At 41.8% G+C, this 25,325-nt stretch overlaps 1 protein-coding gene across 1 annotated transcript in view; it reads right to left on the reverse strand.

Annotated features, from left to right (window-relative positions):
- The window catches only part of PDK3 (pyruvate dehydrogenase kinase 3), a 75,141-nt gene that overhangs the window by 41,470 nt on the left and 8,346 nt on the right, over window positions 1-25,325 (reverse strand). Inside the window, exon 2 of the mRNA XM_045290743.1 lies at window positions 743-884. Coding sequence (XP_045146678.1) covers window positions 743-884 — 142 coding nt within the window. The remainder of the gene's footprint in view (window positions 1-742; window positions 885-25,325) is intronic.

Consider the following 25,325-nt stretch of genomic DNA (forward strand, 5'->3'; position numbering starts at 1 on the left):
CAGGCCCAGCCATCTTCTCCACAGTGAATTCTTCCTTGCTTTTGTAATTCAAGGGAGACATACAAATGGTTCTCACAGGTATGCAAACCCTGCCCTAAAAATGCCCTGGGCAAGCTGCCTCTCACTGATCTCATCCCCCTTACCCAGCAGCTCTTTGATCCTGAATTCAATGGCCTCAATGCAATGTAGTACCTGCTATGGGCATCAGACCTATGCCACTCAATTTCCACTTCCACTCAGTCACACTCCTAAGAGGGTAAATGAAGCACACCAGGTTTTCCCACACTGAGGTTCCCTTTTCAGTGACTGACTTCATTTTCAAAGAGGTTCTTGCTCTGACTTAAGATGATACAAATAGCAAGTATCTTCTCATCAGGGGAACAGAGAGTCAGTGACTTGGGTTACTGTGTTGTTACTCTTCTTTTCTATGTGTAGTTTTCAGATTGAGTTTTAAAAACCAATCAGTGCATGTTAGCATTTATAACCAGAAAGGTAGACTTTGAAATGTCAAGCCAAGTGGCTACTGCAGTTTGAAATACTTTCTATAAAAAAAAAAAAGTTAAATCGACCACTTTTCTGCAATAAAAGCGGTGATTTTTCTCTGCCCGGATAACTCACCTTTCTCAAATGACTCACTCCCAGACAGATAGGACTTGTACTTTTCAGGAGCATGGTCCCAAGGCCAAACGTTCTGTGCATTTGGAGGAAGAGCCACCCACTTCCGGCCACGTGTTTTACTTACCAACTCTGAACCAATTTCACCGAAGGCCGACTAAGCAAGTTGTCAGGCAGCAGGTTGACTTCTCTCATGGTGTTCGCCAAGCGCACAGGGAGCTCCTTGCGGAGGAACATGTAGGAGGTCTTCTCACATGCATTGTCTCTCCCTGGGAAGAGATGGAAACGGTTCCATGGGTCATTACAACCTAACAGCTGGGAGCGGGGCTACTGGCTGGAAGGGGAAATGGACGAATCCTGCAATCTCTAGTTAAATCTTTATCCTTGGAAACAAAGGTGGTTTAAAAAACAGTGATTTTGGAGAAAATTTACATATATGCTCGCATCTTTGGTCTAGGTCCTAAATCTAACACTCAGCTAACGGTCAACTTTTTCTCTAGACTCTAGGGTAAACATTGACCCTTAGCTCACCATGAGGTGGCTCTTGAGAGAAGCTCAATGCGCACAAGCCTATTTTATAATCTGCTGTCTTTTGGTAGCTATGTGACCACTGGTAGTCATTCCAGTTCTAAATGGAAAGGGTGCCCCAGCATAGTAGTCTTGGGATTTTTTCCACCCCTAATCTCTACCTGTCCACTAGGTCTGGTCTTTTGAAACACCGTGAGTTTTGTCCTACATTTTTCTACCATTTTAGTGGGACCATCATCTGGGCTCCTGATCAGGACTGCCAGTAGCAGTAGCCAGGTACTATCTAATTCAGGCAACACAAAGTTTAAGAAAATCACTAAAGTCGAAAATAAGTACCACGTTTACTCCAAGAAGCAACCTTGAAAGCCAGGCTTGTGGTAGTGTTTTATTTCCCTCCTGAACACAATATGCTTCTAGTGTTACTCACAGCAAAATAAAAGTGTCCTAGGATATAATTCGAGTTTATTTTCAAATAACCACTGCATGGAAACTGCCACGCACAAAAGTACTTGGCCCATGCAAATCCACTCCTCTTCACAGGGGCGCACAGAGGGCAAGAGATCCTTCCCCTCCACATCTGCGAATATCCACCTACTGAGTGCCAAATATTTCCTAAAATTTTCTTCACATGTGTTTCTTCAGGGGCCAGCGCTCTGCATCCTGACCAAACCTAAAGACGGAGAGGTACCAATGAAACCAGCTCGTGGGCGTGCTCAGAAGTAGGGGGGGCCCACTCTGGTATATCCAAGAGGCTAAGAATAGGGTACCAGGTAGACTCTAGACAAGGTCGAAGCGTGTTCTGGAAGTTGCCCTGCGCTCTTGTGCATATACATAAGTAGGATGCAATCATAGAAACGATGACACCTGACAGGAGAAACCCAATCCCCTTCCCCGGTGGCCATCTGATCAGACTAGTTTGAAAACTGGTCTTGCCCCTCAGCCCTGATGACGACTGAGTTCATGATGAAAAATGTACTTGAGTACAATGTACTTCAGGTCCAGCATCTCCATTTTGAATTTGGGGAACCTCTGGTAAGCTTCTTGCCCTCCTGAGGCTCAATTGCCTCATTTGTAAGATGAAGATAAACGCGTTTGTAAAGATGAAATGAACAAATGTCTATGAAGCCTGGCAGAACAAGTGTCCAGTAGACATCAGTCCACTTTCCACCCACCTTAGTACTTATGGGTTCGTTCTATCTCCCTCGAGATGAAAAGACTTTCCCAATGCTCCCAGGACATTGTTCTGAACCTGGCAACATAGGAGGGAGGCCAGCCCAGAGATGGGATATTAGGGGCAACACAGCGACCCTAACAGTTTCCCCCTCCAAACTTGCCTTACTCATCCCCGTATGACGAAGGCAGTAAGTTAAGAGATTTGGAAATAAGTCAGATGTTCTAACACTTCCAGCTGTAGACACTTGCTCTGCCACTGACCCTTGATTGTGCCTTCTCCATTTTCAAAAAAGTTAGGATAGCATTGGTTAAAGGCTTAAACCAGGCATCCTCAAACGACTTCCTGTGGGCCACTTATCCAGCCCGCCAGGTGTTTTTGCCCCGTTTGTTTTAAGATATGTGCAGTGTGCATACGAATTTGTTCATAACTTCTTTTTAAAACTATGTATAGTCCGGCCCCCTCCAACGGGTCTGTGGGACAGTGAACTGGCCCCCTGTTTAAAAAGTTTGAGGACCCCTGACAAACAATCGATCTCTCATTCTAAGGGAAGGCTGGCAGTAAACTTCTAACCAATCTTCCTGCCTTTCACCGCTTCCTCTTAACACCTCCACTGTGATGGATATTTTAATTCACAATCTGAGGGGGGGTGGGGATGGGGGGGGACACGACATATAATCCAACACCTACTCTATGCACGTGCTTGTGATCTCAATGTTTACAACAACTAAGAGTTATTTTAGGGAGCCCAAGTGAACCCCTGGGACAAGGCTTTCTATTCCCATAAAGAGTTGTAGTCTCGGGAACCCATAGGGTTATTGCACCCTGTCCTATAGGGTGGCCATGAGTCAGAATTGACATGATGGCAGTACAGTGAGTAGCATAGTGAGGTAAGTGTTGGGCTGCCAACCACAAAGTCAGTGGTTCAAGCCCACTAGTCACTCCTTGGGAAAAAGATGGAGGCTGTCTGGTTCCTAGAGATTAAGTCTACACTGTCCTGTAAGGTCACAATGAGATGGAATGGACTCAATGGCAGTGGTGTGTTTCTTCATGCTATTTCGCATCAGATCATACCTACCATTCCTAAAATCTTCTGTCTATGCATACTTTTTATAGATAGGATCATTTAAAATACAGGATAAATGCTGACAGTGAAAAAGAATCTCACGGTGAAGCTCACTATAAAAGGCAGGATGTACTGTCCAAATTAAAAGGTAAATCTAGACTTTTGCCAGACTAGGAGGAATGCTTTGTATTCCAGTTAAATACAGAAGTCTTGATGTGGGGGAGAGAGAAAGCGCCTAAGAGATGTTTATGTTGAAAGGCCTCAGTGTGGGAGGAGAAAGTTACAGAACAGGAAGAGGACAAGTTCTGTGGCCTTGAACTGCAACTCCATGTATCAGTGGGAAGTCATATTCAAACAGTGATCCGTTTGGGGAGCAGTGAAAATTCATCCTTCAAAGGATGAGTTCCAAGTTCACCCACACTTTTATATCAGGAGCAGCCAGTCAGCATTTTGGGGGAGAACGAAGAAGAACCGTAAGAGGGGCTAGTCAGCTTACAGGGATGAAATGGTCAAGTGTCAGGCCCACGGTCTCTTCTTTGAAACGCAAAAGACTAGACAGCATCAGAATTCGAAGATTTCCAGGCTTCAGGAAGGGGAGAAAAATGGTACCTGAGTATATTCAAGGGGGCTTCCCAAAGTTTTGGGGGAAAGTCCATCATCTTTCATTTCCATTTTGCCAGAAACTTTGAGAAACCGACAACCAAACCCACTGCCAGCAAGTTGACTCAGGCTCCTAGCAACCCTGTAGGATGGAGTAGAAGTTCCCCGGTGGGTTTCCAAGACTGTCACTCTTTACGGAGTAGAAAGCCTCCTCTGTCTCCAGAGGAGTGACCGGCCGTTTCAAACTGTTAAAGCAGCAGTCAGCAGCCCCATGCATCACGCAGTATGCCACCAGGGCTTCTCGGTTTCCGATAGCCAAGGCCAAATTTCAGGAAGCCTTTTTGTGTTATAGCTTCCTTGCATTATCATCCTTATATAAACAAGTGTGAAAAGAAACTTGATTTTTCTCGGTCTCCATATCCCCCACAGCACTTATTCTAGACTCCTCGCCTATGTAACGTCTCAATTATTTACTGGAAGAAAAGATAATGCTTTCAGAAGTTTGTATTTAAAAAAAAGAATAGCTGGAAAAATCCCCCTCTCTCTTTTTTCAGTCTCCTACATTCTAATTTAGCTTTAGGGACAAATTCTTTGTACTCAGATACCTTAATTATACACCAGCTAAAGCCGGGGGATAAGTCTTTTTTAGTTAGTTAATTAGTGAGCCTAAAAATAAATATGAAATGCCTGATATTTGAACCTTTCAGTGGCTTTCCTCATGTCGTATAGGTTGAAAGTATTTTATCCTATGCGTTGATGCCAGATATTCAGTTTAAATTAAATTTTTCTCCAGAATCAGTTCAGCAGACAAGAAGACAAAGAGGGAGTGGGTGAGGGGGCTTGAGAGAAAAATTCTAACTTAGGCGAATGCAAATAAGGCACTGACTTAAACGCACTCTTGTTCTTTTTTCAGTTTTTTTCTGTCCTAATTTGATGACCCTTTCTTTCGTTCTTGTCTGTCTTCTGTTCGTTTTGTATACTTGGCTCTTTAAGGGGGCAATTAACAGTTTGATTTTCTCTTTCTAGAAAGAGTCTTCATGGCTTTACATTCACCCAGACACGAAGAGGCAGGTTCTAGGCCACTAGAAGACAGTGCTATAAATGGTTTCCATTTTCTACACCTTTCCCTGAGGAGGGACTAGGAGAGGGCCCCGGATTCAAAGCCTAGGACCAACCTGAAGAGGGCGAGCGCAAACAGACTTGAGATACTTTACACTGAGCTTAGAGTGGCCTGTTCGGTTGGGAGTCTTCAATCCACCAACCTGTTAGTTAGCAGAGGGCTGAGGAGATAAGTCTGCACACTCGCCCTTCAATAGAGACTATACTGCCAGAAATGCCCACCCTTTCTCCGTTTTACTTGAAGGCCTTCTTTGTCCAGGTCTTTCAGCTGTAGCACTTGGTGGAGCACGGTTTGGGGATGGTAGCAATGGGAGCAGGGGGTGCAAACGGAGAGCAACAGATGAAGAAACGACTAGCAAGGCACTGAAATCCAACACAATGAGTAGCTCATTCTGATAATGCTTCTTTTTCTAAACACTAAACAAGTCGGCAACTTCTTTTGTTTTACCATTAACCACGTTACAACACTATAGGCGAGAGAACAGTTGAGGGCAATTCTTTGCCTTTTCCCCTCTGGCTGTGTTTATATGATGTCCATCTTTTGAAAAAACAGAATTTGGGACTCATGAGAAATTAATGCTTAGATTTACCAAGGCCAAACAGTGAGTAAGAGAATAACCCCTTCAAAAGAAGCAACCCAAAGTCTGACTATAGAGCTGCCAAATGATTGTGCGTGTCTTTCAGAAGTCTTTGTTGTTGTTGCTGTTGTTACCTTGATCAGTTCAAGGTGTTTGTTTCATTTCATGTCTAGAAGCGGTATCTCACTGCCTGAGAAATTTGACAACTTCCCTTTGTTTAGAAAACATTATTGATGAATTGACAGAGATTAAAGCAAATATGGTGCCTGCCAAACTTGGGGTTGCCTCCTCTCTAGACCAGACTACACGATGGCTATCAGTAATGAGGGAGCCAGAATTTTCAGAGCCATCGAGCCAAACACTGGGGATTTCACACACACCTTTTAAAAAAAAAAAAAAAACGCACCAAACCACCAAACCCACAGCCATCAAGTAGATTCAAACTCAGAGTGACACTACATAGAGTTTCTGAAACGGTAAATCTTTATGGGAGCTTCTTCTTCCCAATCAAATCCAATGGCCTCGTAAACATCCAGGTAGTACATGACTTCTTTTAGGCCATGTCTATTGTCTTTTGCTCTCAGACATGGTGGGTGGGTCAGGAATTCAGACAGAAAACAAGAGGGATGGCTTGTCTGGGGCCTCAGCTGCGAGTACTTGAAAGTAGGCGCATAGGGGTGGGGGCAGTAACTAAATCTTGGGGCTGGGCTCACTGGACATCTAGGATTGGGTACCACCAGTACATCTCTCGGTGACCTCCCCATGGGCTTGGCTTCCTCACAGCACGGAAGTCTCAGGCAATTCGGCACTAGCCGGGCTATGGGGAACATGGTCTGTTCTGCCTCAGCTGCAGAAGCTACACAGCTAGCCTGCTTCTGCCAGATTCAGTTGGTATATGCTGCCACGTCACAGGGGCAGGGAGGCTAGACTCCTCGTCTGCAAAGATGAATGGCAAGGTCACAATGCAGAAATGGCCTGTCCTGGCTATCTCTGGAAAATGGGATCTTCCATAAGACATTAATGAGAAGTTGTAGACATTGATTTATTTCTCAAATTACATTTTAAAGATTTCTCCTATTCCTGTCGGGTCCCTGGCTGTCCGTTTATTTATTTTAGTCTGTTTCCTGATGTAAATTTTCCTCAATTCTGAGGGGTCGGTCAGTCACATCTGAGAGGGAGGTAACTTAAAAGACTGGGGGCCCCCGAGGAGCTCTAGGACCAGAGATTATCCAAAAACTGGACTGCCTGGGGGTTTTAAGCCCATACCAGCTTTCCTAATTTTTCTTTCAATAGTTCATTCAGTGTCTTTGGAGAAAAAATACCTGTCTACAGTATTCTCATGGGAAGAGTGGAGAGTGATCAACTTTTCTTGCAGTTAATTCTCCTGTCATCACCCAGCCAGCTCTACCTGTCAGTCCTGCCCTCTGTCACACTTCACACTGTATTGCTGAGACGGGAGCCTCTCCTAGGTGCTCTGCTGCCCACGGCAGTAGCTTCCTTGGCCCCAGTGGCTTTAGAGAATGTTCTAGACTTAACACTGTGCAAAACAGAAGCCATAATATTTGAATATTTACTATGATTATTCTATCAAATAATAAATTCACCAAGTATGACCATTTTATCTACCAGCTATTAGGAAAATGTGCTTAGACTTAGGACATACATACATAAAGATTTAGGGTAAACAGTCAGATGCCTGCAACTTATTCTCAAATAGTCCAGAAAATAATGAGTGGGGGAAAAGAGGGTCTATGTGGGAGTTCACTGTGTGATTCTTGGAACTTTTCTTAAGGCTTGGCATTTTTCCAAATACATGGTTTGTGGGGGAAGGGATATTGAAAACAAGAGAATAGAAGATATCATAATAGTATGTATTTATAGGAGGAAAATGTAGTTATTAAAATTGTGCATTTAATGGAAGAGTAGTCCCTCTAAAAATGTCTTCCTATAACTAGAATAATTTAGTTTTTTTAAAAATGTAAAAAATCTCGTAGAGAACATGCTACTGTTTACAATTCTTCTAATGGGGTCTGAGGCCCAAGGTATGTACCCCTCATGTAATGACTTTTCTTCTTCTAATAGGAAAAGAAGGGACTAAAGGTCATGGTACACCACTTAATGGAAGGGTGAGAGGGCTACTGAATCTTTCCCTGAATGATATGTGCATGCAGGGACTTCTAAAGGTTCATAGAAAAAAATGAATGAAAAGATCGTGAAACATTTTCATTATCTTTTGGATAAAGGCACACTGAATAATATCCATTAGCACTTCAATCCTTCCTCTGTTGAGATTTTTCAAGCAATCTTGCTTATTCCCTAAACAAATTTGTGAGTAATCTGTCCTTTGTGCCCTAGATAAAACCAAACTCACTGCCATCGAGTTGATTTCCAACTCTTAGTAACCCTACAGTACAGGATACAACGGCCCCTATGAGTTTCTAAGACTGTAATTCTATGGGAGTAGAAAGCCCCGTATTTCTCCCATGGAGTGGCTGGTAATTTCAAACAGCTGATCTTGTGGTTAGTAGCCAATGCGTAACCACTATACCACCATGGCTAAGTTGTAAACTGATCTCTCTATGGGCCCAGAAAATGTGCCCTCTACTTGGGCATCCCCTCTGCTGTTGTCCCATTACCAATTTGTATGTCCTATAGTTCCCGGGACTCCTCAGAAAATGGAAGATTCCATTAGCATAATATTTGGCACACTGTAGGACGTTAGTAAATATTCTCTATTTGAATGTTCCAATATCTAGTAAGGTTACATGTAAACTTGTAGCAAATAACTCAGAGGTTCAAGACAACATTTGCTAGCAATGGTAAATTCTTCTTAGAGATCACTTCTTCCTATATATACATATGGTTAAAATGTTCAAATTCTTAAAGTTAGAAGAGACAAAATGTAGGTTAAACAAACACACTGTGGTCCCAACTCAAAGCAACCCTTTGGGGCAGAGTAGATATGTGGCCACAGGATTCCTAAGCTGTAAATCAACATCAACAGTTACAGCAGTATCATCATCAAGGAGCTGCTAGAAATTGAAGCCAGATTCAGAAGAGGATGTGGATGGAATAAGGAATATCATTGCTGATGTCAGATGAATCGTCCCTGAAAATAGAGAATGCCAGAAAGATGTTTACCTGTGTTTTACTGACTATGCAAAGGCAGTTAACTCAATTATTTGTCTGTTGCACCTATATGGTGTAAATACATATATTTAACGGAGCACTACTACAGCTCTTCATATCAATTTCCTAAGGCTAGAGGTATAAATACGCCTATGATATAATTTCCTTAAAAAAAAAAAACGTCCTTGTGAATGGGGTGAAGGTTTACAGAGCAGATCATCAGTTTTACAGTCAACAATTCATACACTTTCTGAAATATCTCATTCATTGCAAGCCCCTCAGTGTAACATCACTTATACTGCCTCCTCCCTGTGTTTCCTATTTCCATTATCCTTTCAGGTCCCAGACCTGAAGGGTGACAAATAGAGTCCATCAGTCTCTAATTTGTAAGCCCAGTCTTTCTTATATTTTTGAGTTTTGTTTCACATCCACCCCCTCTCTGTGATCCATTTCAGAACAGTGGGTAGTGGTAGCCAAGCACCACCTAGTTCTCCGGGTCTCCAAGTCATGGAGACTGATGTTCAGGTCCCACTGTATCATTTAGTTCTCTTGTACACAGGGTCACTATGACTTGGAACCAACTCTAAAGCACCTTACAACACTGAACACCTCTTTTCTGATCAGTGAGTTTACTGATGTCATGCTGACAACTTTCTATCAGATATGGTGTATTTACACCTCTAGCTATAGGAAGAATATTGAATATCACGAACTGTTAGAAGAATGAACAAATTTGTCTTAGAAATATTGCGAAAATGCTGTTTAGAAGCAAGGACAGTAGGACAGCGAGACGTAACACACACTTTGGGTATGTTATCAGGAGGGTCCATTCCCCAGAGCCAGACATCATGTTTCATAAAACAGAATGTCAGCCCAAAAGAGGAAGACCCTTAATGAGTGGACTGACACAGTGGCTTCACAATGGGCTTATGGAGTAATGATTTTAAGGACTGTGCAGGACTAGGCATTTATATGGGGTTGCTGGTTGTACATAAGGAACTGACTTGATGGCACCTTACAAATGCAGCAACCTTTGGTACTGTGTGTCAGGCCGGATAATAGAAAGAAGAGACATGGAAGTGTTGAGAACTGACCTCACAAATAGAGCTTTGTCTTGCTAGAAAATGTGAAAAACATTCACAACTTTGACAGTTAAAGTTGCTACTCAAATCCATGTCAACTTAATTCCAGGAGGAGGACTGGGATCCACTTCTAAGAAATAGCTGGGAGTTATAGGATGTCTTGTTATGGAATCAATAATAGTTATGTAATGGTCACATGGTACATTTTCCATCTTGGAGGTTGAGGTAAAATGTTAACACAAAAGTGAATAAAGAAAACCCAAAGTAGATCGCATTCAAAATAAAAATGAACCCAAGTGCTGTATTTCCTATAAAGATGTTCAATTAATATAGTTGAGACCTTCAGCCAACAGCTTTTAAGATTAACATTCAAGTTAAGGGTTTCCTACCCAACTTCTCTTCTCTGCAAGAAGTTGACTTCATCCAGGAAATGTGCCATTAACTTCCCATAATAAAACCATAACCAACATTTACTGAGCACTGTACTACACATTCTCAAATTCATCATTGCAAAAAGCCTCTGAAGAGATGCAATCATCTTAAGTTTCTAAAGAAAGTGAACTACAGGGAGATGAAGTGATTTTCCCCAAGCGCTGGTGGAAGTGTTGTAAGGTGCTGTCGGGTTGGTTCCAAACGCTAGTGAGCCTATGTACAAGAGAACAAACCACTGCCTCGTCCTACTCCATCCTCAGAATTGTTCTTATGTTTGAGCCCATTGTTGCAGCTACTGTGTCGATCTATCTCATTGAGGGTTTTCCTCATTTCGCTACCCCTCCAGTTTATCGAGCATGATGTCCTTCTACAGGGGCTTCTCTCTCCTGATAACATGTCTAAAGTACATAAGACAATGTGTCCTTGCCTCTAAGGAATATTCTGGCTGCACTTCTTCCAAGACAGATTACAAAAATTAATTAATCCAGTGTTCTTCACCAGCACCATAATTCAACTGCATCAATTCTCCCTCAGTCTTCCTTATTCAGTTTCTAACTTTCACATGCATATGAGGCAATTGAAAACACCGTGACTTCGGTCAGGCACACCTTTGCCTTTCAATATTCTAAAGAAGTCTTATGTAGCAGATTTACCTATGGCAACATGTCTTTTCATCTCTGGGCTGCTGCTTCCATGAGCTTTGATTGTGGATCCTTGACAGCTTCAACCTTTGCAAGGATGTAAGGTGTTTATCCAAAATATCTTCAGAGTCTTCTTGAATGTGAGATCTAGTCAATTAATATGGCCTTCCGAGTCATACTACCTTATGTGATGTATTATAAATTCTGGCCACTAGGCCTAAAGCTATTATGCTATTTTAGAGGGAGTTTTCTACTATTCTAATAGACAGGATTCGGGTGGGATTAAGTCTCCACTTTAGTGGAAGGTATGCACCAAATCACCACCCTTTGTTTCCTTGAGGGTATGTCCTGCTGAAAGACAACCCCCCCCCCCAACAAAAACAAAAACACACCTCAGGGCCGATCTTCTGTATGTAAGAGCTATCCCAGGAGCATGAAGAGCACAAAGAGAAATCCCAGGACCATCAGAAGTCCAAGCTCTCTGTCTGAAGTGGTAGAGGCGGAGCCAGAGGTATCAGAGGCTGCAGCACAGAAATCATGTTGTTGTTATTGTTGTTAGGTGTCATTGAGTTAGTTCCGACCCATACAACAGGACAAAACACTGCCATCCTCACAATTGTTCCTATGCTTGAGCCCATTACAACAGCCACTGTGTCTATCCATCTCATTGAAAGTCTTCCTGTTTTTTGCTGTCCCTCTTCTTTACCAAACATGATGTCATTCTCCAGGGACTGGTCTCTGCTAACAACTTGAACAAAGTATGAACAGCATATCCTGAGATCATGGGATGCTGAGGCCAGGAGACCTTGAGACAGAGCATAGGAGCAGTGCTTAACACTATGAGACTGTGAGGCCAGAGGATCAGGTGGGCTTCCTGGCCCACAGTGGAAGAAGCCAAGGGACCACGTGATTGAGAGGCTGAGAGCCAGAGAGAGATTTGGCTGCTGGCTGAGAAGAGACACTGCTGTGGAACTGTATCCTTACTGTTTACTGATCCTGACTTATAACCTTTTACCTTCCCTAATAAAGCCCCATACCCATGAGTATTGCTTGTGTGCTCCGTGTTTTTTTGAAACAAATCATCAAACCCATCAGAGAAGTAGAGCGCAGTGGGAAGAATGGTTGGTATCAGAATAGGAAACAAAAAATGGGGTGTGGAGGCATGTCAGGCCTCTGCCTGTGGCAACAGAGAAGCCAGAGGAGGTCAGATATAACCCTCCATGCCTTTTTTCCACAAAAGAGAAAAGACAAAGAATACATGTAAATGTGTGTACTCTAGGACTTGATTTCTAGCTCTTCGCAGCACTCTCCAGAGGTGTTCTAGAACTTATATTATTAGGCAGAGTTGGTATAGATAATAACTATAAAGTGTAGAGACAAAAACCAAAACCTTATCCTCTTAGATTCATTCACTGGGAGCTTGAGTTCACCTGCCCAACTTTTCACCATTATACACAAGAAAGTAGAGGCCCCAAGTGATGAAGAGACTGTCCAAACTATCAACTGGTTGTTGACATATATCTTGGCCACATCTTCCAAAGTGAGCCAGAAATGAGTTTTTGTAGGAGGTGAAGAGAACTTAAATATGTGTACCATTCTCTTCCATACAAAACTGTAGGAGGAGTTAGCTGTAGTTCTCTGTATATCCAGGTGAAGCAGTTGTTTCCATGTCATGGTTGGAGAAACTGAAGTTCAGGATAATACACCATTATGCTGTTCTTTATAGCAAATGGTCCCTCTTAGTAATGCTGAGGTTTGCCTATAATTGTTCTATCAGATAATCAGGATATTGCATAAGCAAGGGTTTCATTTCGCTTGGCTCTACAAACAATGTTCAGGGAAGCAGCACCCAAGAAAGCAAATGACACGTTGCATTGGGCAAATCTGCTGCACCAAGCCTTGAAGACTAAGGTGGACCTGACCTAAGCCATGATATTTTCAGTTGCTTCACACGCATGTGAAAGCTGGATATTAAATAAGGAAGAATGAAGTATTGATGTCTTTGAGTTAAAAGTATTGATGAACAATATTGAACGTACCACGGACTTCCAGAAGAACAAAAAAAGCTGTCTTGGAAGAAAGAAGTATAGCCAGAATGCTCTTTAAAAGTGAGGGTGGTAGAACTTCTTATCATGTGCTTTGGGGATGTCATTAGGAGAAAGCGGTTCCTGGAAAAGAACTTAACTCTTGATGAAGTAGAAGGTCAGCTAAAAGGAGGAAGACTGTCAAAGAGATGGATTGAAAGTCCCGGACGGCAATGTAGGCCCAAACATAACAATGATTGTAAGGATGGCACAGCACCAGGCAGTGTTTTGTTCTGTTGCGCCTATGGTCACTATGAGTTGGAACCAATTTGATGACAACTACTAACAGCAGCAATACTCATCTAAGTCCTTGGCAAGAAGTTGACGTCATCCAGGAACTGTTGTGCCATTAACTTCACATAATAAAACCATAACTAACATTTATTAAGCATTTGCCAGACACTGTGCTCAAGTAGTCTTATCATTCCAGAGCTATCAGGTTGGTACCCATTCCATTTACTTACATCGAAACAAGGTGACCATTTATGTGTACAGCTTATTTCATGCTCAAATAATGAAAGAAACCATTCTTGGACTAGCACAAAGTGAAACCTCATAAATGTTCTTATTCTAAAGACTAATACTTGTTATTCTGTCTTATTGTCGCTGGGAATAAGATAGTAGTACAGACTTGAACTTAAGTCTTAATTCCTGGTGCCTACCAGCAATGTCTGTCGGTTTGTTTACCACCACTTGTCTGTCAGTTGTCATACTTTGATGGCTTGTGTGCTACTGTGATGCTGAAAGCTATGTCACTGGTATTGTAAATACCAGCAGGGTCACCTAAAGTAACCAGGTTTCAGGGGAGTTTCCAAACTGAGATCAGACTATGAAGAAGGAATAAGCTGTCTACTTCAGATAAGTTAGCCACTGAACACCCAGTAGATGGCATCAAAGCATTGTCAGTTACTGAAAACCTACTGAAAAGAAGAACATTGTCAGAGATAGTGCCAGAAGAGCCCCTCAGGGCAGAAGGCATTCACAATATAACTAAGGAAGAGCTGCTGTCTCAAAGTAGAGTAGACTAAAATAAAATGGATTGAATAAAGCTTTTAGGAATAAAGCCTTTGGGACCTTCATTTGCTGAGGGGGCCCCAACTCAAAATAAGAAACAGCTGCAAATATCAATAATTATGAACTTGGAATGTATGAAATATGAATCTCAGAAAATTAGAAATTGTTAAAAATGAAATATAATATGCAAAGATCAATATTGTTAGTGAGCTGAAATGAACTGGTATTGGCCATTTTGAAATATAAAATCATATGTTTTATGCCAGGAATGACACAATCAAGATGAATGGCATTGTATTCATTGTAAAAAAAACATTTCATGATCTATATCAAAGCACAATGCTGTCTGTGGTGGGATAATGTCTATGTGCATACAAGGAAATCCAATCAATACAACTATTATAAAAATTTATGCACCAACCACTAAAGACAGTGATGAAGAAGTTGAAGAATTCTACCAATGTTGTAAGCCTGAAATAGATCAAACATGCAATCAAGATGCACTGATAATTATTGTTGATTAAAGATGAAGGAACAGTAGTTGGAAATATGGCCTTGGTAACAGAAAGAAAGGCTGGAGATCCCATGATAGAATTTCGCGATGACCAAGGACTGTACCATCAAAAAAATACCTTTTTTCCCCCAGCAACACAAAAGGTGACTATACACATGGACTTCTCTAGATGGAATACACAGAAATCAGAGTGACTACATCTGTGGGAGGAGATGATGGAGAAGTTCAATATCAGCAGCTAAAACTAGGCCAAGAGCTAAATGTGGAACAGACTATCAATTGCTCATATGTAAGTTCAGGTTGAATCTGAAGAAAATTGAACCAAGTCCACAAGAGCTGAAATGCATCCTTGAGTCTATCTCATCTGAATTTCAAGAAAATTTCAGGGCTAGATTTTCTGCATTGAACATTAATGACAGAAGAAAGAAGACCGATGAGCTGTGGGAGCACATCAAGAGCATCATTCTTGAAGAAAGCAAAAAGTTCTTAAAAAGGCAGGAAAGAAAGGCTCAAACGAGATGTCAGAAAAGACTCTGAAACTCGCTCTTAATCATAGAGTAGCTAAAGTACATGGAAGAAATGATGAAGTTAAAGAGCTGAACAGAAAATGTCAAAGGGCAGTTTGAGAAGAAAAAGTTAAATGTGCAAAGACCTAAAGTTAGAAAACCAAAATGGAAGAACTAGCTCTGCATATCTGGAACTGAAAAATTCAGCTCGAGTTGCAATCTCGAAAGATTCTATGGGCAAAATATTGACTGTTGCAAGAACTCTCAAAAGAGGATAAAAAGAATACCCAGTTACTGTACCAAAAATAACTAGTTGACATCCCATCATTTCAGGGGGTAGTGTATGAACAAGAACTAATGGCACTGAAGTAAGAAGTACAAGGCTACCCTGAAAGCATTAGCTAAAAGCAAGTCTCCAAAAATTGATGGAATACCAATTGAAATGTTTCAACAAGCTGATGAAGCACTGGAAGCACTTACTTGCCTATGCCAGGAAATTTGGAAGACAGCTCTTTGTCCACTGTCAGAAAGAAATCCATTTGTACCCATTCCAAAGAAACGTGACCCAGCAGAATGTTCAAACTATAGAATATCACTGACATCACATGGAAGTAAAATTGTGCTGAACATTACCAGGGGGCTGCCAGAGGTTCAGGCTAGATCCAGAAGAGGACATGGAACAAGGGATATCACTGCTGACATCAGATGGATCTTGGCTCAACGCAGAAAATACCAGAAAGATGTGTACTTGTGTTTCAGTGACTATGCAAAGGCATTTGCCTTTGTGGATCATAACAAACTATGGATAGCCTCGAGAAGGATGGGAATTCTAGACCACTTAACTGTGCTCACGTGGAGCCTGTACATGGATCAAGAGGCAGTGTGCAGACAGAACAAGGAAATACTGCATGGCTTACAATTAGGAAAAGGTGTGTGTCAGCTTTGTATCTTCTCACTATACTGATTCAATCTGTATGCTGAGCTGATAATCAGAAGCTGGATTATTTGAAGAAGAATTTTATATCAAGATTGGAGAAGGCTTATTAACCACCTTTGATATGCAGGTGCCACCGCATTGCTGGCTGAAAGTGAGGAGGACTGTAAGCACTTGATGAAGGATTGAATGAAATTTTTAGTATAAATTACAACTCAGTGTAAAGCCAAACCAAAAAGCCAGACTCACTGCCAATGAGTTGATGCCGATTCATAGCAACCTTCTAGGATAGTGGTTCTCGACCTTCCTAATGCCGCGACCCTTTAATACAGTTCTCATGTTGTGGTGACCCCCCAACCATAAAATTATTTTTGTTGCTATTTCATAACTGTAATTTTGCTACTGTTATGAATCGGGTGACTCCTGTGAAAGGATCATTCCACCCCCACAGGGGTCGCAACCCATTGCTCTAGGACAAGGTAGAGCTGCCCCTTGGGTTTGAGACTGTTAACTCTACGGGAGTAGAAAGTCTCATCTTCCTCCTAGGGACTGCTGGTGGCTTCAAACGGCTGACCTTGTGCTTAGGAGCCCAACATGTAACAACTACACCAACGTCAAGAAAACAAAAATCCTCACAACTGGACTAATAGGTAAAATGACGATAAACAGAGAAAAAAAATGAAGTTGTCAAGGATTTCTTCTTGCTTGGATCCACAATCAATGATCATGGAAGCAGCAGCCAAGAGATCAAGAAGACACATTGCATGGAGTCAATCTGCTTTAAAATGTTGACACCTTTAAAATGTTGAAAAGCAAGGATGTCACTTTGAGGATTAAGGTGTGCCTGATCCTATGCATGTGAAAGACTGAAGAAAAACTGATTTGTTTGAACTATGGTATTGGCAAAGAATACTGAAAGTACCATCGACTGCCAAAAGAGCCAACAAATCTGTCTTGAAAAAAATATAGCCAGGCTGCTCCTTAGAGGCAAGGAGAGTGAGACTTCATCTTACATACTTTGAATGTGTTGTCAGGAGAGACAAGTCCTTGGAGAAAGGCATCATGTTTGGTACAGTGGAGGGGCAGCGAAGAAGAGGAAGGTCCTCAATCAGATGGATTGACACAGTGTATGCAGCAACCATGGGCTCAGGCAGAGGAGCAATGTTGAGGGTGGCAAAGGACCGACTGGGCAGTGTTTTCTTCTGTTGTGCATAGGGCTGCTAAGGGTTGGAACCAACTGTACAGCACCTAACAACGACACTCCTTCTAGAAACCACCTTGAAGAAACCTCTTCTATCACAAAAACCTTGAAGGGAAGGGGAGGGATAACAGACTCATAAGAATCACAAAGGTGGGCTAACATATCTACATGTAAATATTTGTAGCAGTGTTTCACATATTTATATGCTTCTCAAAGGTACTGACTTATGCTTGGTAATTTCCAATGCCATGGTTTCCACAGCCCTACCCAGCAACATTCAACCCATGTGGATGGACCCTAAACTACCTACATGTTACTTTCAGCAACTCCTAAAGTGGTTCATATCTTTTGTCTTGGGGGAGGGGGTTGAAAAGAAGTCCCTAATCTAACACAGTGGTTCTTAACTGTGTAAGTGCATTACAATCACGTGGGTAACAAAAAAAAAAGGCCAGTGCCTAGAGCCCACCCCCAGAGATTGACTTACTGACTTGTGTGGAGAACGGGCATCACTATCATTAGAAGCTTCCCAGAAGGTTCTCAGGAGCAGACAGGACTGAGAACCACTGCCTAGCATCTGAATCATAGCACATTCAATGAAGGAAAACAAATCACAGAACTCCTTGGACTCAAACAGTGACTATGAAGCACATAAAACTGCAATTAATCCATTTGATGTTACGCCTCTATTTCTGTGCTTAGATTTTGTTTCAGTTTCTTAGGAAACCGACCACAAACATCGTCATCAGGAACTCTCTTTGGTTCCCGCCCCCCACCCCCCTTCTTTCTCCCTTAGATGCTCCTAAACGGGGAAGATGAAAACTGCTGACTAAGCTCATGAAGGAAAAGGCTCATGCATCTCAGATGTGGAAAGCAGTGACAGTGCAGTAACAAGCGGTGACAGTGTCCGTGTCACTCCTTCCTCTCCTCTAGTTTGTTTTGTTTACATGGGGCATCCAATCCCTCACTTACTTTCTCCGCTAATGCTGTGGTAGGAAGACTGGGTGGGCAGAGACCTGGCTCTACTGCCTCCTGTGCATGTGGGTGATTTTCTTACCTGCTCTGCACCTTGAGTCCCTAACTTGTAAAACGGACCTGACTGCTGCAAGGATTACATGGTACCATATTGTATAGCAATGGTTGGTAAGTAATCAGTCAATGCTATTGAGTCTACTGAATCTTATTCACTGTCCATAGAGTTCACGTTCATTTTCCTTCTTGAATAGCTTTACTGAAGCCAGGCTCAGGTCAAAGAGGCAGGAAGAAGAATGTGTAGGCAGAGATGGTGGAGAATATGTAAAGGGTATTAACCAGAGTAGCAGCAGCCTGTGGAACAAGGGTCACTTTCTAGAGAAGGGGAGACTTGTGAACCTAGCAGCTTCCTCTCAGAGGGGATTATTACAAATTAAGTGCCCACTTGAGCACAGTACAGGACCAGGGTGGAATAGAAGCATAGCAATTACACTTTTAAAGAAATCCAAACTCAGAATCATGCGGCAAAATTAACCAAAATTGTATAAAGTGCCAAGTCAGGTATTAAGAACTATCGGCTACCAAGCTTAAGAAAACATTGTGCTCTACCAGAACAGATGCAAAGAAAGGTTTCAGATTGAAGCCAGAATATGCGCTGCTCTATATAACTGTCACAATTTTGGTTAAAAGATATGTACAATATGAATTTCAAAAGGATCTGTGGCCAACAACACCTGGGGAAATATTTAGCTTCATGGTGTAGAAAATATGAGAGACAGTCAATAATTTTCTCCCAATAGTGAGAATAATAGATACATCTAACGTCTCACTTATTATCTTGTTATAGCCATCATTTCACATTTATGACAATAAAAATTCTGAGTGTTTTGCACATTAACGACATAACGAATGCCAGTGTGCAACGCAAGAGTAAAGTTAGCAAGGATTCTTAAGGTTGTGTGTCAACTAGGCTGGACCATGATTCTCAACACTTTGGCAGTTATGTAATAATGAAATTAGGTCATTATGTAGTGATGTACTCATCTTCCATTTTTGCATAATGTTGGCTTATGATAGAAAGTATAATCGCAGAGTAAAAAAGAAACAGTGGCCAGAGAAGGGGTTTTCCTTGAGGGAGACCTTCAATGGGTCAAAGTCAAATCCAGCTCTACTACGAAGGGAAAGAGGACGGTAAAATGGTAAGCTAGTCTTCAAAGACACAAAAGTACAACTGACTAACTGAAGATGCTTCAGAGATTTGACAGTTTCCAGGACAAAGTTGGGAAGCCTAAGACACCAGTAACGCAACCCATCTTCTTAGCAAATTTTATATAAATTGCCTAATTTATCAAGAAAAATAATTGCACAAGAAATATTTTTTCCATTTAAGGTAATAAATAAGGAAGTTCGCTGACCAAATCTGAACATAAACTACAAGGCAAAAGTTAGCATATGATGTTTAGTTAAAATGAGAAGTATTATCTGATTAAATAAAGTCTATATAAAGATACTCTGTGAACTTAAGATATAATAAAGCCAGAGGTTTTCCCTGCCTTACCAAACAAGGGAACAAAAGGGGGAGACAGTATTTACACGGTACAATAGCTTAATAGGTAAAATACACACAAGGAAGCCACATAAATCATTAAGCTCTGGGTCCTGTTACTAAGTGATCAAAGGCACTTTCCACCCAACCCAATACAAGGAGAATAAACCTACATGGGGAAAAAATAGCAACATTTAGCTCCTGTTACCTGTTATATAGTCAAACTCATCAAACCTCATTGTCATAGGGCTGTGGGGAAACTAGTTCCCATGAGCTTTGCTAGTAGCCCTAGATAGATTGAGCTATAAAATCCCTCAGAGCCTTTCATGTGGTCATTCACTCAAGGGCGTCTACAGGTACTTCCCTGAGTGAAGGACCAATTCCGTTCCATTGAGTTACTCGGAAGTCAGTTCTGTCAAGGTCAGAGTCGGAGTCAAATACCTCTTTTCCTCTTTGGTTTTTATTATAACATTTAAAATCCAAGGATGATAACATTGGCACATTACAGGCTATAATACTGTATGCAGTGCATTTTCTAAGATGCACAAAAAGAGAAACCATCAGAAGGTCTTCAATGCGGTCAGTCCTACCTTGATTGCATGGTCAGTCAGGGACTACCTGTACCCCAGAGGTAAACCACCTGTTACCTGCCAGTCTTGTTGCTGATGTTAAATGCCATGGAGTAGCCACGCCCCCCAGCCCCCCACCCCGCCTCTCATGGAGTACCTATGCTTAATAGCATAAATGTTGCCTGGTCCTGTCCATCCCCATGATCAATTACAATCAGACCATTGTGAACCATACAGTTTTCATTGACAGATCACCAGGTCTTTCTTCCGAGTTCCTCTTAGTCTGGAAGGTCTCAAAAAACCTGTGCAGTACCTTAGCAAGCGGCAAGCCCCCACTAGCAGATGGGTGGTGAGCTGCACAGGAGATGCACTGGCCAGGAATCTCCCTCATTACTGCTGTCTGGGGGAGTATTTTAGCTACTCCCCAAGTCACAATTCAAAGAGCTGGAGTTTAACATGAGCGGCACAAAGAAAAAGCAGTTTTATCATTCTACAAATTAGGATTAACCACTGCTCATTTTTTAAACAGGGAACAGAAATATCTTAGAACAGGGTGCAAGGGCAGTTAATTATTTAATGTGACTCTTTTACACAAAGTCTCTAACTCCCAACAAAGAATCTTTCCCTGCATGGGTCTGTTACGAAGGTGGGGGAAGATACTGGTAGGATTCACCTGTGAGTAATTGCGCACAGGATTCCCTGGAGTCCCATCCTGTTGCCTATAAAATGAGCCCTCTAAGAAGCAGGTGGAGGGATCCCATTAGCAGCAAGAAGCAGGGGTGAAGCACTTCTCTGGACCTGGGATCCCTGTGCAGTGAACCTCCTGGATCCAGATGACAGCTATAACACCAGAGGAGCAGCAGCCGAACCAAGAGCCAGAACATAGAAAAGAGTGATGGATCTCTCAACCCACGGAGCTAGTAAAGCTGAGTGTTTTTATACAGAAGGCTGGCTTGTGGAGTGGGGGGGCCTCTGGGCCCTTAATTGGGGAAGGTGGGTTTGTGGACCCACAAAAGTGGAGCTGAGTGTCTTCTGGCTGAGGCTTCCTGGAGTGGGGTGCTTGTGGCCACTTAATTCAGGAAGCTGGTTTGCTTGAGTTGAATGTCTTCAGGTTGAGGCTTACGGCAGAGTGTTACGAACCATGGGCATTTATTAGCAGGCCAGAAAGAAGTTTGTGACATGTCCCGACAATTCAACCCTAAGAATGTCTCACTGGCATTACAACTTGTTAGCTTCCTTAATAAACACTTTAATCATGAATTTTGTCTGAGTTGTATGGCCACTGCAATGACTATTAGAATCCAGAGAAATAGTAGAACACACTAAGATAATACAAAGAGATCATCATTTTTTAAAAGTAAAATGCCAGAAAATGTACATTTTAGGTTCTGTAAGCCATGCTTAACACTGCTGCTGCTGAGCCACAGAAAACGCAAGCTCACTGGTACCGAGTTGATTCGGACTCATAGTGCCGTGACAGACCAGGGCAGAACTGCCCCTGGGGGTTTGAGACCGTAACTCTCTGCAGGAGCAGAAAGCCTCAACTTTCTTCCACATAGTGGCTGGTGGTTGCAAACTGCTGACCTTGCAGTTAACAGCCCAATAATCACTATGCCACCAGGCCTCCACATAAGCGATAGAAGGTTTGTAAATGATGAGGGTGGCTGTGTTCCAATGAAACTTTATTTAGAAAAACGAGTAGCTAGCCCTCTGCCTTAAGTTTGCCCATTCACTCACTGTTGTCGAGTCAATTCTACTAGCAACCCTATAGGACAGAGTAGAACTGTCCCCGTGGGTTCCTAAGACTGTAACTCTTTTTGGGCATGGAAAGCTAGGAGAGTTGCTAGTGGGCTCGAATTGCTGTCATTGTGGTTAGCAGCCAAAAGTGTAACCACTACTCCACAAGGTGTTCTCTAAATGAAAGGATTTGCCCAACTCTAAAATGATCACAGAAGTGAAATACAGACAGTCCCCAAATTATATACATGTTCTGTGCCTAAATCTGTTTTGATGTGGAATTTGTACGTACGTGAGAAAAGTTAGGTTCAGTCAGTGTCCAATGTCAGTCAAGTGTCTGTCTTTGTATATATGTAGCATACCTTTTAAAACAGGAAAATAGTAAAGAAACACTTCCAGATACACTAAGACACCTTTAACATAATAATACAGTAATAATCTGGTTCCCAAAGTAACACCCGTTTGTTATAAAAAATAAAACAAACTCACTGCCATCGAGTCAGTTCTGAATCATAGCAACTCTATGTTTGTTACTGTTCTTAGGTGCCATCAAGTCAGTTCTGACCCACAGTGACCCTAACGCACAATAGAACGAAAGACTGCAGGGTCCTGTGTCATCATCGCAATTGTTCCTATGCCTGAGCCCACAGTTGCAGCCACTGTGCCAATCCATCTCATTGAGGGCCCTCCTCTTTTTCACCGCCCCTCCACTTTACCAAGCAAAATGTCCTTCTCCAGGGACGGGTTTCTCCTTACAATATGTCCAAAGTATGTAAGATGAAGTCTTACCGTCCTTGCCTCTAAGGAGCACTCACTCTGGCTGCACTTCTTCCAGGACAGGTCAGTTTGTCATTTTAGTAAGTAAGCCATGGTACTTTCAACATTCTTCTCCAGCACCACAATTCCAACGCACCGATTCTTCTTTGGTCTTCCTTATTCAATGTCCAACTTTCACATACATATGAGGCAACTGCACCTTAGTCCTCAAAGTAACACCTTTGTTTTTCAAGACTCTAAAGAAGTCTTGTGCAGATTTACCAAATGCAACTCCTTCCCAAGCATGATCTCCGAGTCTGCATTCAAGGAAAGTCAGTGACTGGTAACTATGGTTTGTATGTAATGTAAGTCCATTGAATATAACCCTGGGGACTACCTGTAATTGAATGCCCATACAATATAAAGGAGAAGGAAAATCAGTGACATTTTTTAATTTCACCTGATAACAAAACCACTGTTTCAGAATCTTGCCAACAGTATGATCAATTTCCCAACAGTTTCTTTCTTTTTAGAGCAAAACGAAATTTATTGATGAAGAAATAGAAATCCATGGTTAACTGCAATTCATTGACTTACACAAAGTTCAGCTATCTGCCTTGAAGTAGAACGTTTCCCTAAAGCAAGGGTCCTCAAACTTTTTAAACAGGGGGTCAGGTTCACTCTCCCTCAGACCTGTTGGAGGGCCGGACTATAGTTTTAAAAAAAACTATGAACAAATTCCTATGCACACTGCACATATCTTATTTTGAAGTAAAAAAAATGGGGCAAAAACACCCGGCAGGCTAGATAAATGTCCTCAGTGGGTCGCATGTGGCCCACGGGCCGTAGTTTGAGGACACCTGCCCTAAAGTGTCACAGCTCTTAAATAGAATACTTTCTAAAATATACCAGTCTTCGTGTTTCTTCTTCTCAGGTCATAACCAAATCAACAAGCATAGCATTTCGTAGGTGTTGTATCATAACCATTGGTTAAATAAACATAATGAAGCACAGTGTTTTGCTTTTGTTTTTTGTCAGTCAAGAATTGTTCAGTGTAAGCTTAAAATAATAATAATTTATAATTGATCAAGGGTTCACAAGGGGGGAGGGGGAAACAAGAGCTGATACCAAGGGCTCAAATAGAAAGTAAATGTTTAGAAAATGAGGGTGGCAACATATGTACAAATAGGCTTGATACAACTGATGTATGGATTGTTTTAAGAGATGTAAGCGCCCCGAATAAAATGATCTTTCAATTAAAATTTTTAAAAAGAATTTCTATCTTTAAGAGATAAGACTTTTTTTCAAAGAAGCAGAAACCAACCAAAGAACCAAGGGTAGCACCGGGTATCATCTAAGCCTGCTCAGGCTGCATAAAGGTTCTAACACTGTAGGGGTCCCAAGCCTACTCCACACAGGGAGTGAGATGCTGTCTCTTAAGAAAAGTCCTTTACCTAGGGATTCAGAGAGGATGCAAGTAGATATGGATGTGGGTGCAAGGAGTGACTTGGGGGGGGGGCTGTTCTGAGAAATCAGGCAACTCCAATCAAGGTTCACCATTTTCATTCTAGCAACTACTAGATTGAAAATTTAAAAAATAAAAAAAATTCTCTAGGAATGACAAATAATGTGCTGATCATCACTGTCAAAAAATAAAATAACACTACCTATTTCGTATGTATTTACTATGTGCTTCCATTTGCAATTGCTAAGGAATCCATGGTGATTAGTTGTGTTGTAGAGTGTAAACAACACTTCATAGGGTTTTCATGGATGTGAGCTTTCAGCAGTAAATGTCCAGGCCTTCATGGGAGGAACCACCCACTCATCAATAGGTCAGCTAACCTCAGCACTCAAAACATACCGTACTCGCGTTTGGTAAAGACAATAAAGCAAAAACTACACGTGTAGTGTCTTGGAGTCTCCCCAGTGCCTGACAAACCAGGTTGTGCTGAAATCCAGCACTATGGGATCTTTAAATACAACCCAACCATTACCATTGAGTTCATTCCAACTCTTGGCAACCTCGTGTGCAGAATTTAAGGCTGTGATCTTTTGGGTGCAGACCACCCTGCCTTTCTTCCTAGGTGCTTCTGGGTAGATTAGAACAACCAACCCTTTCAGTTAATAGGCAAGTGCATAACCAACTAAATCACATAGGGGCTCCTAACCAATCTTAAAGTCCCCAAGAGTTAAGTCTTTCAATTTAAACATTGATCGATGTGCAATAAGCCAATATACACAGGCATTTTAAAAATATTGCTACAAAATCAGAGAAATCTTTATTAAAATATAATCTCCCAAAGTGAAGTTATAGTTTCATGACATATCTTCCAAGCTTCTGTAGGTAGGGTTATTCTTGAACACTTGCTCAGAAAATTCTGCACTCAGCTTTGGCATCATCAAGGGACTCAAATCATGGTCCTTTGAAATGTTGTTTTAAGAACAACAACAAAAAAGGTCTGAAGGGGCAAGATCAGGGCTGGAGAGTGGATAGGATAAGGTTTCCCAACAAAATTCTTACTGAACAGCCC

The sequence above is a fragment of the Echinops telfairi genome, unplaced genomic scaffold (assembly GCF_000313985.2).
Source record: "Echinops telfairi isolate 266 unplaced genomic scaffold, ASM31398v2 ScPeMD7_53;HRSCAF=182, whole genome shotgun sequence".
NCBI lineage: Eukaryota > Metazoa > Chordata > Mammalia > Afrosoricida > Tenrecidae > Echinops > Echinops telfairi.